General features: G+C 37.6%; 1 protein-coding gene across 1 annotated transcript; it reads right to left on the bottom strand.

The window, feature by feature from the left end:
- Positions 1-154: 154 nt before the first annotated feature.
- Positions 155-8380, bottom strand: rtraf (RNA transcription, translation and transport factor). Its single transcript, XM_088331459.1, has 8 exons — positions 8159-8380; positions 2009-2133; positions 1834-1933; positions 1630-1707; positions 1467-1555; positions 1304-1372; positions 620-668; positions 155-545 (listed from the first exon to the last, which is right to left on the bottom strand). The coding sequence occupies exons 1-8, from the start codon at positions 8217-8219 to the stop codon at positions 391-393; spliced, it is 726 nt and encodes a 241-aa protein (XP_088187585.1). The 5' UTR covers positions 8220-8380; the 3' UTR covers positions 155-390.
- Between the last annotated feature and the right edge of the window lie 7169 nt (positions 8381-15549).

The following is a 15549-nucleotide window of genomic DNA, read 5'->3' as shown; positions in this document are numbered from 1 at the left end:
ACCATCCAAACTGAAAAATTTAATCATAATCGTTAAGGATTCCTCATCGGTCGGAACGCAGCAGCTCTAAGAACGCCACAGTTTGACCTGCACCACTAATTCTTCCCCTGCATCTTGAGGTTTTAAAATGTGATATTTATAACATTAAAAAGTGTTTCGGTACTGGGCTCATTTATTGTTGGAAGTTCTTTTGAAGCACACAATTTGTGAAAAAGTATAAATTGGGTCAAACTGTAGTTTTCCAATCCAAAGAAAAATCTTAACCAATCGTAAACAAAGTCTGTAAAAAGGAAGATAGCAATAAAATAAAGGGCCACGCAAAAGAAAAACCGCGTCAACTGCAGGGTTTGAAATCGTATCGACAGTCCGACTGGAACGTCCTCGTGGCCCTCATCTGCCGACCTTGCCCAGCCTGTGGTCCGTTTTGGGGTCCGCTATGACGGCTTGCACTGCCACGATGGCCTCGTTGATCTTGGTCTGAAGCTCCCTCAGCTCCTCGATGTGCAGAAGGCGGAGGATTTGAGCTGCTTCATTCAGTGTGGCATCTGGTGAGGGGTTCCAAAAATCAAATCTGAACTATGTTCATCGATCAATTTTGGTGCAAAATCACGATACTCACCACCAGTATCAAAACCCAAGATGTGCTTGTCTAAGGAAACTGGGACACCCTGAACACAATCGACATTTACTTTTTTTAGTAAGTAGACAATTTCTTACTTGAATGTTGAATGAACAAAAACAGTTCCAATTACGATTCGGAGATGTCAGTAAAAATAATTTTCCAAATTTTACTAATGTGAATGTGAAATGAAATCAAAAAAGTCCCAAAAAGTTTGAATTTGTGATCATTTTGGGGTGGGTTTGCGCAAGATATCTTCACAAGCTCCACAGTGTAGCATGCACTGGATGAGTTCTCACACATATTAAGGATATTTGTCAACGCTTTGGAGTAACTCCAAAGAGGTCCTCAATTTTCACTTGTTATTAGGAAGGTCCTGACATTGATTGAGAGGTGGCAGTGGGATTCCAACTGACCCATCTAAAGACTATCTAAAAGCCTTCAGCCATTCTGCCACGTGTTTCAATCAGCACAGAGGACATTCTCAGTTGGTAAGGGACAGGTTTGGTTTCAAAGAATTCCAGCCTATGTAAAGAAAGCTCGCTCTGATTGTCAAAAATAACATACTATTGAATGTAAATGAGTAAAAAATACACAAAATGCTTTTTATCCTTTGTTGAGGATCAAATAGCTCTTGTTTTTTCAAGCAAACCTACAAAACCAACTTGTTTCCAATGCACTTACCTCTCTGTTATTGTTTGCTTTAGCGATGGCCTCTGGGGAAAGCCTTTCTTGGATAAGGATACGAACGGCCTTTCAAAATAGACAGATATAAAAGGAGGTAACCTTTCATGAAACGATTTCTGGGTTATTTTTAGGGAGTCCACGGGACTTATCTAGGATTGACCTTGAGCATCACCAAATAATCGTCATGCCGCTGTATCTTGAGGATGTTGGCCAGGGCGAGCACACCTGCTTTAAAATCTGGTGATTCGCCTGAAAAACACCACAAACGCCTCAGTTCACGCATGGGATTTTTTGGAGAAGGAGCAACAAAGAAACATTCCTACAGTCCAGATTAGTGAGAGGGTCCGACGTCGCCTGGCTATCACTGGAGGCCAACGTTGGACAGTTTCTGTACTTATCCACTAGATGGAGATAAGAACAATTCTGAATCAATGATAGATCCCGCTTTCTTTACCAAGAAATGTCTTTCTCCTATGGAACCACCAATAGGCCAACGTCTCTATGGCCAAAAACATTTGAAAGCCTACCGTTATCTCCATAGTCATATCGCACCGCGAGACCCAGCAGCCAGTCCACAGACTCCGCTCGCTCAGACACTTGGAAGGGACAGTTGACATCCTGCAAGTACTGCATGCAAAATAATTCCATAAAAATTCAACCTCAAAGGCCCCCCCCCTTTGTGCTCAAGTTGGTCCAACTCACCTTTTGGTATGCTTTGGGCCAATCCGAACTGGGGATATTTCGCAGCTCGCCTCGGTCTTCAATCTTGTAGTGTCGAATCTTCTGGTCCTCAAGCCATACTACGATATTCCTGAACTGGGTCTCGTCTAAAGGACAAAAAGAACGTTTTTAAGTGACGTGTTCTGTTAAAAACCTCAAACCAACTTGGATTCAAGTGTACTGGGTCAAGCCTTAGTTTAACAGCATGAGTAATCAAGGCCTGGCTGATTCACTTCACTGATTTGTTTTAATAAATTGCTATACAGTAATCCCTTGTGACCCCAAAATAATCTTTGATACGTGAAATCCATTTATGAGTACCCTTCCATATTTCACAATTATTATACAATCAAATACTCTCAATACATTGATATGAAAGAACAATAACTTTACACAGGCCCAAGCATTTGTTGCACAGATAAAAGTATACTGTCGCAGTTAACATACGTTTTTTTATCTTTTACCAATACGTACTCTCTTGTCTGTTTAGCCAATGTGAATGCAGAACACAAAACATGGTGAAAGTCCGTGAAGACGCAACCTCGGTACAAAAATGAACCGCGATATAGCGAGGGATTACTGTACTCCTGTGCCCTGTTTCCCCAATTCCTTGCCCACAAGTTCCAAACTCAGGTCCTCCACAAGGCATTGGTCTTTAATACACACCAATTTATGTCTGACAATATTTTCACCGCCTAGGCCCCAGTCCACATAATACTTTTCTAAAATAAAGATAAAATAACAATGACAATGGCAACATTAGTAACAAATAGGGCTTGACCAATACCGATTATTAGTATTAAGCGGAGGCTGATAAACGATATTTGGAGCCAATATTCATTTACTGTAAATGCTTAAAAATTGGCGTAAGAAATTTTAAATAATGCAAAAAGTAAACAAAGAACATTTGTTATAATTTCAAATAAAACTTAATAGCTCACTGAAACATTTTACAGTAAATAAATTTGAATTTTGACACGACTAACATGAATAATCTTTCACTTAAACCAAAAACTAACAGTGTAAGAAATAAAATTAGGCTTTACCAGCCACTCGTACAAAGGTACATAAAATCGCCAAAAAATTGCTTCATTTTTACAAAGAATACATACATAAAAATGTGAATGCAATCAACATGACTTAAATGAACTGAAAACAAAAAATGCATGGAAATTTCAACAGAGCTGGCGAATTGAAAAGTGTGGGCACTCCTATTTTAGTGCCAGATTGACTAACTCATGTTAACAGCTAATCACTCAGCCTTCCACTTTAGCGTGCTTTTGTATGCGCACTCTTAATCGAAAACACACACGCTTCATTGACCAACTCGTGTTAAAATATCGGTCTCCACCTGAACCCGCTTTCCTAAAACACGTAACCTACACTTTCTTGGTCACATACAAGCTTTCTACCAAGGCACGGAACTTTCTAAAATCTCAATAATATCAGCTGCTTGATTCCGGTCTACAGAGTGTGGAGTCTGGAAAGCTTTTGTTCCAGTGGCGGAGGGGAAAGAGAAAGTTGGAGGGGATAAAAAAGCCGATACCGATATCCGTCAAATTCCCAAATATCGGTGCCAATAATGGCCCGGCCGATAATCGCTCGACCTCTAATTACAAAAAGCGTGAATCCACCATGTAATCGTGAGCAATATTTAGGTGTCATGGTCACATTGCACAAACGTCACCTGACATGGACAACTTTGTGCCGACTTACTGCAACACACTATGCTCATTAGCGTAACGTTTAACGCGAAATGTCACATTAAGAAAAAGAATACTAGATGCCATACAAACCACTCCTTGCAAACACTGTGTTGTGGTTTTGTAGTCAGCTTCAACACAACATAGGGAATCCGTGCATCCTTGAACTGCAATTATCGATCTTTCTCCATTTACTAAAAGTTCACTAGTTTGTTTACCATCTTGTGAAATAGTGGGCTGCAATTGACTATCCTCCACGCTGATCAGCTACAGTGCATCCGGAAAGTATTCACAGCGCTTCACTTTTTCCACATTTTGTTATGTTACAGCCTCATTCCAAATTGTATTAATTTAATCTCTTATCTCAAAATTCTACACAAAATACTCCATTAGGACAATGTGAAAAAGTTTGTTTTTTTTAACTTTTTTGGAATTGATCAAAAATAGAAAACTAAGAAATCACATTTACATAAGTATTCACAGCCTTTGCTTAATACTTTGTTGATCCACCTTTGGCAGCAAATACAGCCTCAAGTCTTTTTGAATATGATCCCACAAGTTTAGCACACCTAACTTTAGTCAGTTTTGCCCATTCTTCTTTGCAATAAGTCTCAAACTCAATCAGGTTGGATCGGAGACGTTTGTGCACAGCCATTTTCAGATCTCTCCAGAGATGTTCGATCGGATTCAAGTCTGGACTCTGGCTGGGGCACTCCAAAACATTCACGGAGTGGTTCTGAAGCCAATCTTTTGAGATCTTGGCTTTGTGCTTTGGGTCGTTGTCCTGCTGAAAAACAAAACAAACCTTCGCCCCAGCCTGAGGTCAAGAGCGCTCTGGAGCAGGTTTTCATCCAGGATATCTCTATATATTGCTGCATTCATTTTTCCTTCCATCCTGACTAGTCTGCCAGTTCCTGCTGCTGAAAAACATCCCCACAGCATGATGCTGCCACCACCATGCTTCACTGTAGGGATGGTATTGGCCTGGTGATGAGCGGTGCCAGGTTTCCTTTCAAACATGGCGCCTGGCATTCACACCAAAGAGTTCAATCTTTGTCTCATCAGACCAGCGAATTTTGTTTCTCATGGTCTGAGAGTCATTCAGGTGCTTTTTGGCAAATTCCAGACAGGCTTCCATGTTCCTTTTACTAAGGATTGGCTTTCGTCTGGCCACTCTACCATACAGGCCTGATTGGTGGATTGCTGCAGAGATGGTTGTCCTTCTGGAAGGCTCTTCTCTCTCCACAGAGGAACGCTGGAGCTCTGACCGAGTGACCGTCGGGTTCTTGGTCACCTTCCTGACTAAGGCCCTTCTTCCCCGATTGCTCAGTTTAGAAGGCCGGCCAGCTCTAGGAAGAGTCCTGGTGGTTCCAAATGTCTTCCATTTACTAATAATGGAGGCCACTGTGCTCATTGGCACCTTCAAAGCAGCAGACATTTTTCTGTATCCTTACCCAGATTTGTGCCTCAAGACAATCCAGTCTCGCAGGACTACAGACAGTTCTTTTGACTTCATGCTTGGTGTTTGTGCTCTGACATGCACACTCAACTGTGGGACCTTATATAGACAGGTGTGTGCCTTTCCAAATCATGTCCAATCAACTTAATTTACTGCAGGTGGACTCCAATTAAGCTGTAGAAAGATCTCAAGGATGATCAGTGGAAAAAAGGTGCACCTGAGCTCAATTTTTAGCTTCATGGCAAAGGCTGTGAATACTTATGTAAATGTGATTTCTTAGTTTTCTATTTTCAATAAATTCAAAAAAAGTAAAAAAAAAATAAAAAAAATAAAAAAAAACTTTTTTCACATTGTCATAATGGAGTATTTTGTGTAGAATTTTGAGATAAGAGATTAAATTAATACAATTTGGAATGAGGCTGTAACATAACAAAATGTGGAAAAAGTGAAGCGCTGTGAATACTTTCCGGATGCACTGTATAAGTAACACCTAAGCGCAGAAATTTGTTTTGATTCATCTTCATGGGGAGATATCCTCACTTCCAATGTGACCGTTGCACTGCCAGACAGGCAAACTGCCACCTGTGCAATCTGCACCAACTTTGAATCAAACGTCGGGTTTGGTGTGACCGTAGCAGTGCCACTAAAACAGAGGTTGGGAAGGTACGGCTAGCAAGCTAGGTGTGGCTCTTATCGTGAATACATCTGGCTAGGTGGAAAAATTCACTATTTTAATTTAATTTAGTCCAGAAGTGCAACACTGCGTTTCCACCACTAGCAACAGGAGCACTGTAGCGCTTTTCTACTTTTAAAGCTGGAATGATGAAATGTCCTTTGGATTTTTTTCTGTGTCTTTTAGCCAACGAGATGTATAAGAATACACATGTGAGCGTGCCGTCTGTCTTCTTCAACTTCCTATATAGTATAGTTTGATGACAAATGACGAACAAAAATGTTGAAGATATGCATCTAAAAAAGAGAATTCTCAAAGAATTGTGACCGTTTCAAAGCTGAAAATAAAGGACTCCATATCCTTCTCAGTTGCAGTAGTCTTTTTACGAAAGAACTCTGCACAGGCCGTATTTTAAAAACCATTATCTATGACTGAAAAAAATAAACCTCAAATATGTTAAGTAACTGTGGGTGGGAAACAAAGTGGGATATTTGTGTATATGAAGCACAGGACCTGGCATTATCATGATTTCATATATTTTATGAAATCATCAAACATCACACAGTCAAATAAAAAGCACTTTTGCTTGGAGATCAGTTTTGGTGGTTTTGTTGAATTTTGTCTTACAACATAAGGTATGGCTATATATATATATATATATATATACTGTATATATATTTGGCTTCAAATCGGTTCCCAACCCCATGCACTGAAAGAACAATAAACACAAATGATGGTACTTATTTTTTTTCAGGATAGTTGCTAATGACCCAATGTCCGGTATTGTCCTGTGGTTGTGTACTACTAATACATTAAGTCTTGCATTTTGAGAGATTTAACCCGTGACTGCATAAGTGGGATAAAAAATGACCCCATGGGTGGTTATTCTTCAAAAAAAAAACTTGCCATATTCCTTGTATTGCCCATAAAACGCGTTTATGACATGATGCCTATAGTATTTTCATTTTTCCTCCGACTAATTACCAACCTCACTCATGGAGGAATGTATTTACTAGTAGGTCATGCATCCAAGGGTTAGGGAAAGTACCTTCAAAAATAACCAAACGACCACAGAAAATACATCTTACTTACTTTGCATGCTTATCAGAAAAATCGCAATTACTTTTTTCTCAATCGTGCAGCCCTACTGCCACGTATAATAGGCAACACTAAATTTACAGTGGGGAATTGACTAAGATAGAAGTCGGAATAATGGTTTTTGTTGTTGGTAAATAAAATGATGTTATTTACACGAAATATATTTGTTTTTATACTAAATAAGGGGCGGGGAACAACTTTGACACAAAGCCGAAATTTTTAACTGTAAGAGTCAAAGAGCCACACCACGCACTGACCTGCCATGACAGACAGACACACACACACAAACACACAGAATTATAAACATATTATTTCCCATAACACACTCCTCTCCTTAAAATACAACAAGTATTGTTCTTGTGTTGATATCAAGGAAAGTGTCCACCCTCAATACACACAAAAAAACTAAACATGAAACAAGGCAAAGAGCCACAGTATATAGAAAATATGATGAGGCAAAGAGCACTCTTATTGGCCAGGGTATTGGGTAGGGTTACTTTAACTGGATTACTTTCAATTACTTTTGGATTACTTCAATACCAGCGGTTTGATGCTACTGTGCGCATGCTTCTGCAGCCTCGGATTTCATGTGGTAGTGAAAGGAAGTCCGTCTCTTTTTAGAGAACCGGCTTTTTTGGCTCAACTCATTAAAGAGAGCCGGCTCTCAAACGGCTCACCTGCTTTGATGCATTATATTACGAATCATTATGTTGTATAAAGAAGTTAAGGTATGCCAACTGAGGATAAGCGGTGCGGATAATAGATGGATGACAGGTATGAAGGAAGGACTGAGGCCACTATAACGTAATCCACATTATGACACCCCTCTTACACCTTCACTGCACAATGCATTGGCAGAACGACTCCGTTTTTCTAAATGACTACTGCTTGATTTGTATGCAAAGTGGGGCACCTTATCCTCAACAGTGTTGCTAGTTTTACTTGATAAGAAAGAAAACGAAATCCACTGCGAGATGAGTTTATGGTAGGAGGTCTCTACAATGTAGGACACCAGTACCTGTTTCTGATAAGGAAAACTAGTGCCCTTTTTGACATTTGCACGCTACCTTTAGTACAAATTAAGTGCATCATATCAAAATGTCAACTGGCATGTCACTGGTAATACACTAACAATCGCGCAGCTGTTGAAGTTTGCAGAATCACTAGTTAACTCGTGCGATTAATATAATTTCCCTTACCTGCACAGTCGAATCCATCTGGGCTGTGATAGTCTAAGGCGGTCAATTTTCTCTTAAACATGATCAAGTCTTGCGTGAGATATTTTTACAGTGACAGTGGTCACGTTTGAAGGCTAATGCCAGTAGCTGTCAGTTGACGAAGGCACGCATGCGCTAAGTCGCCTGTTCCCTTGCAGCTTCCGTCCTTTTTCTTCTTCAGTGGTGGTTATTAGTGTTGAACACAAACGCCTCTTCGAGTATTACCGCCGGCAGTCGAACGTGGTGGCGGACAAACAATTTATCGTATGGGTCTCAAAAGCGGTGTACGCGGAGCTAAGGTCTGGCTGGGCTTAGCTGGCCCATGGCATTAAGCGAGCTAAGCGGCTACTAAGGGTCCTGCAACCACTAGGAGGCGCCTAAGAGTCGTTAGCTTTTTTGGGGCCAACATTTTCACTTTGTGTGTCCACTCAAAAAAACCTCTACAGAAATACAACAAAAATACTACACAATGACTACAAAAAACTAAATATCAAATATAGTTCTTAAAAACAGGGAGCTCTTATACCAGTTTGCTTCCATTCGAAAATAAAAAATAGTATACAATTACTACAAAATTACTACTACAGTAATACTATATTACAAAATACTACTACAGAATTATTTACTCCAGAAATACTACAAAGAGACAACTACATAAAGAGAAATGACAAAAATACTGCTTTGGAAATACATCAATTATACTTCAACTGAAATACTGATGTGTGTGTGTGTGTATATATATCTCATCAGCTGCACCACTTATCCTCAGTAGGGTCGCGGGGGTGCTGGAGCCCATCCCAGCAATCATCGGGCAGTGGGCAGGGGACACCCTGAACTGGTTGCCAGCCAATCGCAGGGCACACAGGGACAGACAACTCGCTCGCTCATTCACACCTAGGGACAATTTGGATCGGCCAATCCAGCTGAAATGCATGTCTTTGGAATGTGGGAGGAAACCGGAGTGCCCGGAGGAAACCCACGCAAGCACGGGGAGAACATACAAACTCCGCACAGGAAGTCCGGTAGCTGGATTTGAACCCACACAGGAGGTTCCCAAGACCTTAGAACTGTGTCGCACACGCTGCCCGTGTGTGTGTGTATATATATATATATATATATATATATATATATATATATATATATATATATATATATATATATATATATGAAGTATCATATAAAAAACTATTATAAAGATATTTCTACAAAAATATTACGACAAGAGGTTTACAACAGAAATACTGCTAATTAAACCTTAGCGATACTACAAAAAATCTATGGAAAAATCAAAAAATAATACAAAAATAAAACTTCAATAACACTGTACTACAAAAATACTACAGAAATATTATATATACACAGCTATAATTCCTATATGGAAATACTACATAATACAACAGAGATAGTACAAAAATACCCCAGAATAATGAATGAATGAATGAATGAAAACTTTATTTCGAACATAAAAATAAAAACAGGACAAAAACAATGAGTCAACAACGAAATAATGTCACACAACATGTTCGAAAAGGGGTAGTCAGAAGCAGATGCTTATTTTTCCTACCCCTTTATCTTCCCTATTAAATACATTTTATAGATAGCTCCTCTTGTGTCCAATACAACAAAATCTCATGGATATACTTATTACATAGGTCAGATATCAATAATTATAATAGTTACAATAATCACATATTTTATACACTAACACACACATACTTCTCCTGGTGGTTCTCACCTTTGGGATTTTGAATTCACCACAGCCCCTCAAGTTATAATTTCCCTCTTTCCGAGTGAATAATCTTTGTATGTTTTCTGGCACTATGTTTTTGTTGACCTTAAATAACAGTTGTGAAGTGAAAAATTTTATTAAATCATCCAATTTCAATAAATTGGACTGCATGAATAAAATATTGGTATGATCCCGATATCCTACCCTGTGTATGGTTCTTATTCCACGTTTTTGAAGGATAAAAAGGGGCTGTAGTGAACTTTTGTAATTATTGCCCCAGACTTCTGCACCATATGTTAAATATGGCAGAACGAGAGAACAATATAATAAATACAATGCATTATAATGTAAAAGAACTTTGGTTTTATTAATTATTGAAATGCTTTTAGATACCTTTGTTTGTATGTGTCTGATGTGTGTTTTCCAACTTAATTGATTGTCTATTATGACCCCTAAAAACTTAATTTCTGATACAATGTCTATTGTGACACCATCCATTTTTACTTCTAAATCTTGATTTGCCTTACGATTACCAAAGAATATTACTTTGGTTTTATTTAAATTTAAAGATAATTTATTTATATCCATCCATATTTTTAGGTTAATTAGTTCACGATTAATACAGGTTACCAAATCCATATAGTTATCATTTGAATAGAAAATGTTAGTGTCGTCTGCAAATACTACTATTTTCAATAGTTTTGAAACATTAAAAATATCGTTAATATATAAATTAAATAGCTTTGGTCCCAGGATAGAACCCTGTGGTACTCCACAACAGATGTCCAAATATTCAGATGAAAACTCTCCCATTTTTACATATTGCTTCCTCCCCGTCAAATAACTTTGAATCCATTTCAAAGCCACTCCCCTGATGTCATATCTTTCCAGTTTTTTTAATAGTATATTATGATTAATGGTATCAAATGCTTTTTTTAAGTCAATAAATACCCCGACTGCGTATCTCTTCTTTTCTATACTGTGGGTGATTTCTTCTACTGCATCAATAATTGCCATTGTTGCTGATCTGTTTGCTCTAAAACCATATTGACTTTCATTAATCAATTTATGTTTATCTACAAATTGTTCTAGTCTATTATTGTAAAGTCTCTCTAATATTTTAGAGAACTGAGGAAGCAGAGATACCGGTCTATAGTTTGTAAAAATGTGCTTGTTCCCATTTTTGTATATTGGTATAACTTTTGCTATTTTCATTTGATTTGGAAATGTGCCTGTTAGAAATGATAGATTACAGATGTAGGTCAATGGTTTCACAATGCTGTTTATAATTTGCTTAATTAGTACCATATCGATGTCAAAACAATCCATAGACGTTTTGTTTTTACAGTTGTTAACCACGTCTAAGATTTCTGATTCCGTAACCCCGGATAAAAACATGGTCTTGGAGTTCATTTTTATCAGTGACTCAAATTGTTTACCACTGCACTCTGGGATATTTGCAGCGAGCTCTGGTCCAACATTTACAAAATAACTATTGAAATTCTCTACAACTTGATTTAAATTATAATTTTCACTGTTCTTATCAATAAAATAGTTTGGATATGCATTGCTTACATTCTTTCCTTTTATTATACTATTTAATATATCCCAAATACCTTTGATATTACTTTTGTTATGATGTAATAAATTGGTATAGTATAATTTCTTGCTTGCTCTTAATATTCCTGTCAATTTGTTTTTATACGTTTTATACCGGGTTTCGGCTTCCTTAGTTCTTAGTTTAATAAATTTTCTATATAAGTAGTTTTTTTTCTTACAAGCATTATGTAAACCCTTAGTTCTCCATGGATGGTTTACAGATTTATTCTTAATATTAATTTGTCTCATTGGGCAATTTTTGTTGTACTTGTTGGTGAATATTTCCAAAAATATGTCAAACGCACCATCCACATCATCTGTACCATATATAGCATTCCAGTTTTGTTTAACTAAGTCATCATACAGTGATATAATAGTCGCTTCAGTTCTAACTCGTTTGTAAACATAATCCTTAATTGATTCTTGTCTAGTAACCTTTTCATCATACACTGTAAATACTGGTAGGTGATCAGAAATATCACAAACCAGTAACCCGCTGACGTTTGTAAATTCCATATTATTTGTAAATATATTGTCAATGAGTGTTGCACTGTGTGAAGTGAATCTACTAGGCCTTAATATAGTTGGGTACAAACTCATACTGTACATCATATTAATATAGTCATCAATGTTTTTATGTTTGTTTGGATTCATTAGATCGATGTTGAAATCTCCACAAATGAATAGTGTTTTGGCGCTTATTGTTGAATATGTTTTTTCAGCCCAGTTTGTGAAAGTTTCCAGATTTGAGCCCGGTGTTCTATACACACAACTGACTATAATATTTTTCCTTTTTTCATTTATAATTTCTATTGTAATACATTCAAGTAAATCGTCAATGACAAATGACATGTTTTGTAATATTTTCGATTTTAATCTTTTGTGCACATATATAGCTACTCCACCTCCTATTTTGTTAGTTCTATTTACATAGTTCAGATTATAGTTGTTTAATTCAAAATTTACACCCCTTCCCTCACTGAACCACGTTTCAGAAACTGCAATAACACTAAACGGGTTCTCAAATTGTTGTAAGTATTCAGTGATGTCATCAAAATTTGTGTACATACTTCTACTGTTAAAGTCTATTATTGAGAATTTGTCTTCAGATTTAACAAAGGTATTGTATTCATTTCCAGTATAATATTTGCAATTGTCTGAGCTAGCTGATATGAATTTGTGGTCAGGATCGACGTCATCTAATCTTGAATTATTGGAGTCAGTGTGATTAACAATGCTCAGTTCCGGTAAATCATGGCCTAATATTTTATGATGGATTTTTTTATTGTGATCTGTAATAAAGGTGTCCATATTGTCAGTCCAGGATGCCATTGTTACACTTCAGGCAAATCTATCCAGCTCCTGCATTTCTCGAACCCATAATATTTTTGCTTGTTCCGGAGTGCCGTTTAACTTTATGTATACTCTGCAGTTTGAAGTCCATGTTCCTTGTATTTTGTTCGTTTTCCTCAAAAATCGAGCCTGTCTTGCTATGTCAGAGTTTTTTTTGCTTAAGTGTTCATTTAAATAAACATTAGTCCCTTTTAGTTTTTTTCCTTGCTTAAGGATTTCATGTTTCCGTTTTCTGTTGACAAACCTTACGATGGTCGCCTTGGGTCGGTTGTCACCTCTTGTTAATTGGTGGCATGCTTCTATGTCCTCAGCATTGATGGATATGCCTTTTTTACTCATAAAAGCAATGACCTGTTGCTCAGCAGAATCCTCATCAGCATCTGTTGCAATATTTGTATTTGCCACAGCCTTGGCATAATACTACAGTAATACTACAAAAAATACTATAATCCTAAAACTACTGTAATAATACAAAATTCCGACGAAAATACTACAGATGTTCAACAAAAAAAAAAATCTAATTTTGAGATACAACAAAAGTACACAGAAATATTAAAAAAATACTACTATGGGAATACTACATAAAAATACTTCAGAAATACTGCAAAAATAAAACTACAGTAACACTACAAAAAAACTACAGACTTCAGAAATACCTAAAAAATACTAAAAAGAAACCTTACTTATCATTTTGCTCTAATTGTGGTCATTTCAAAACTAATTTAATGGAACTAATCTATTTTAAAAGAAGTACAACATGTCACGTGTGGCCCCTGACTCCAAATAGTGGCCCACCTCTGGAGTAGAACATGGGACGAGTTCTAGTAGGGAATAAAAATAATCAAGTAATAGGGGTGCCGAAAACTAATTTTGCTTAGGGCCCCATGAAGGCTTGGGCCAGTCATGGGTCACTGCAAGGAAGCATAGATATTGAAGAGTGGCATGTTTTTTCCTTGTTTGCAAAGACGAAAAAAAACAAAACAAAAAAAAAACAAAAAACAGTCAATTTCCACTCTGCTCCAGTATTGTTACGCCAAGAAATCAATAAATGCATCTAGCTTTGATTTGAACAGTTGAACGAAAAACGGTTAGTGTTGGCATTTTTAAAGTACCGGTAATTCTAAAAAAAACGTAAAAATACAAAAAGACATAGTTCAAAGGTGCTTCAGCAATTCTCACTTGCGGTTCTAGTGGATAAAACGTTTCGTTAGTATAATTGTAACTATAGCAGGGCAACATTATTACACTATTTTCACTATATCATCAAAATGAGTATGCAATATGAGTTGTTTAACTTATTGTTAATGGTCACAGGAGGAAATAAATCATTTCAGGGGATGTCTTACGGGTTATTTAGTATTACTATACTTAGAAAATGCCTCTACATATAAAAGTTTCAGGTTACAAAGTACCTGAACAGGAAAATATTGCCTCTGGTCATGAAGGTGTTTCAGGATACAAAGTCAAAATTACAGTACGCGCTGCCAGAGTTCTCCTTGGCAAACCGGTGAGTATGCTTGAATCATGGCATGCTCTTCGTGTTCCCTTCCCGCTCTGTAAACAGTCTATTGTATGGTACCGCTAAGAAAAGCTGTCATTCACAATGGACCCCACGAAAAACATGCAGAAAAGTAGACAAGGAGAAAAGAAGAAGACACTTTTTCTGGACCTCAAAACAAGGCAAGAGATAATAGGAAGGCATGAAAACACACCCTGCCATGCAGTAGGAAGGAGTTAATAGACGACAAGGAGAAGGGCGTAGCCATCATCCCATTAGCCCAAATTAAAGACATTTTTGCCAAATTCCATGAAATAAAATATACTTGAATTTATATAGCGCTTTTCAAGTCAATGACTTCCCAAAGCGCTTTACAATGTGCTCCACATTTCCCAATAGCGGCCTTGCAGCCATGTAAGGCGCTAACCTGCCTATTGGAGGTACTAGGGGTTCAGTTTCTTACCCAAGGACACTTCGACATGTAACACGGAGGAGCCGGGATTCGAACTGCGATCTCTTGATCCCAAGACGAGCGCTCTACCTCCTGAGCTACTGCCGCCCCTAGTCTCAAAGATGTGAAAAGGAATCACCCAAAAAGTGTTGACAGGTTCAGCTTTAGCTGATGACGTCTGCTGCGCATTTCCTACAGATTGGCAAAAGCAGACGACATTGGGTCAGTTTTTCAAGAAACGCCATGCAAAAAAAAAAAAAAAACCCTGCTGAGGACCAGGAAACAAAGAGGCCAGTGAAAAGGTAAATTTATATTTTTATGATTTCCTTTATCCTGTTTTTTTTTACATTATGTGCATCATTTTATTTTTATTATGCTGTAATCGACCAAGTGAAAACATATGTTGGCCGGGAGAGGGATGGGCTCCACCAGGCTGTACTTGCCCAAGACACACCACAGGATATGGTGCCTCTACGACCCTAGTGGTAAAGGGATCCAACCAACAAAGGAATCTAATTTTGATATGTATTGGTTTAATTTTCTGATGCACATTTATGATTTATTTAAAAAAAAACTCTTCCAAGGCTTGGAACAATTTAGTGCATTTACATTCAAAAGGCGTCTCTACTTACAAGTGTTCTACTCCCAGAATTTTGTGAGAATCTGTAACTGTATTTTAAGCAAAAATCCTTAAACACTACTTCTGGTGGATCTCTGGACAGCAACAGTTTCTCCTGCGCATG

This window comes from Urocampus carinirostris, chromosome 3 (genome assembly GCF_059441175.1).
Source record: "Urocampus carinirostris isolate Australia breed hairy pipefish chromosome 3, RoL_Ucar_1.0, whole genome shotgun sequence".
NCBI classification, from domain to species: domain Eukaryota; kingdom Metazoa; phylum Chordata; class Actinopteri; order Syngnathiformes; family Syngnathidae; genus Urocampus; species Urocampus carinirostris.
This window is presented reverse-complemented; position numbering and strand designations above follow the sequence as displayed.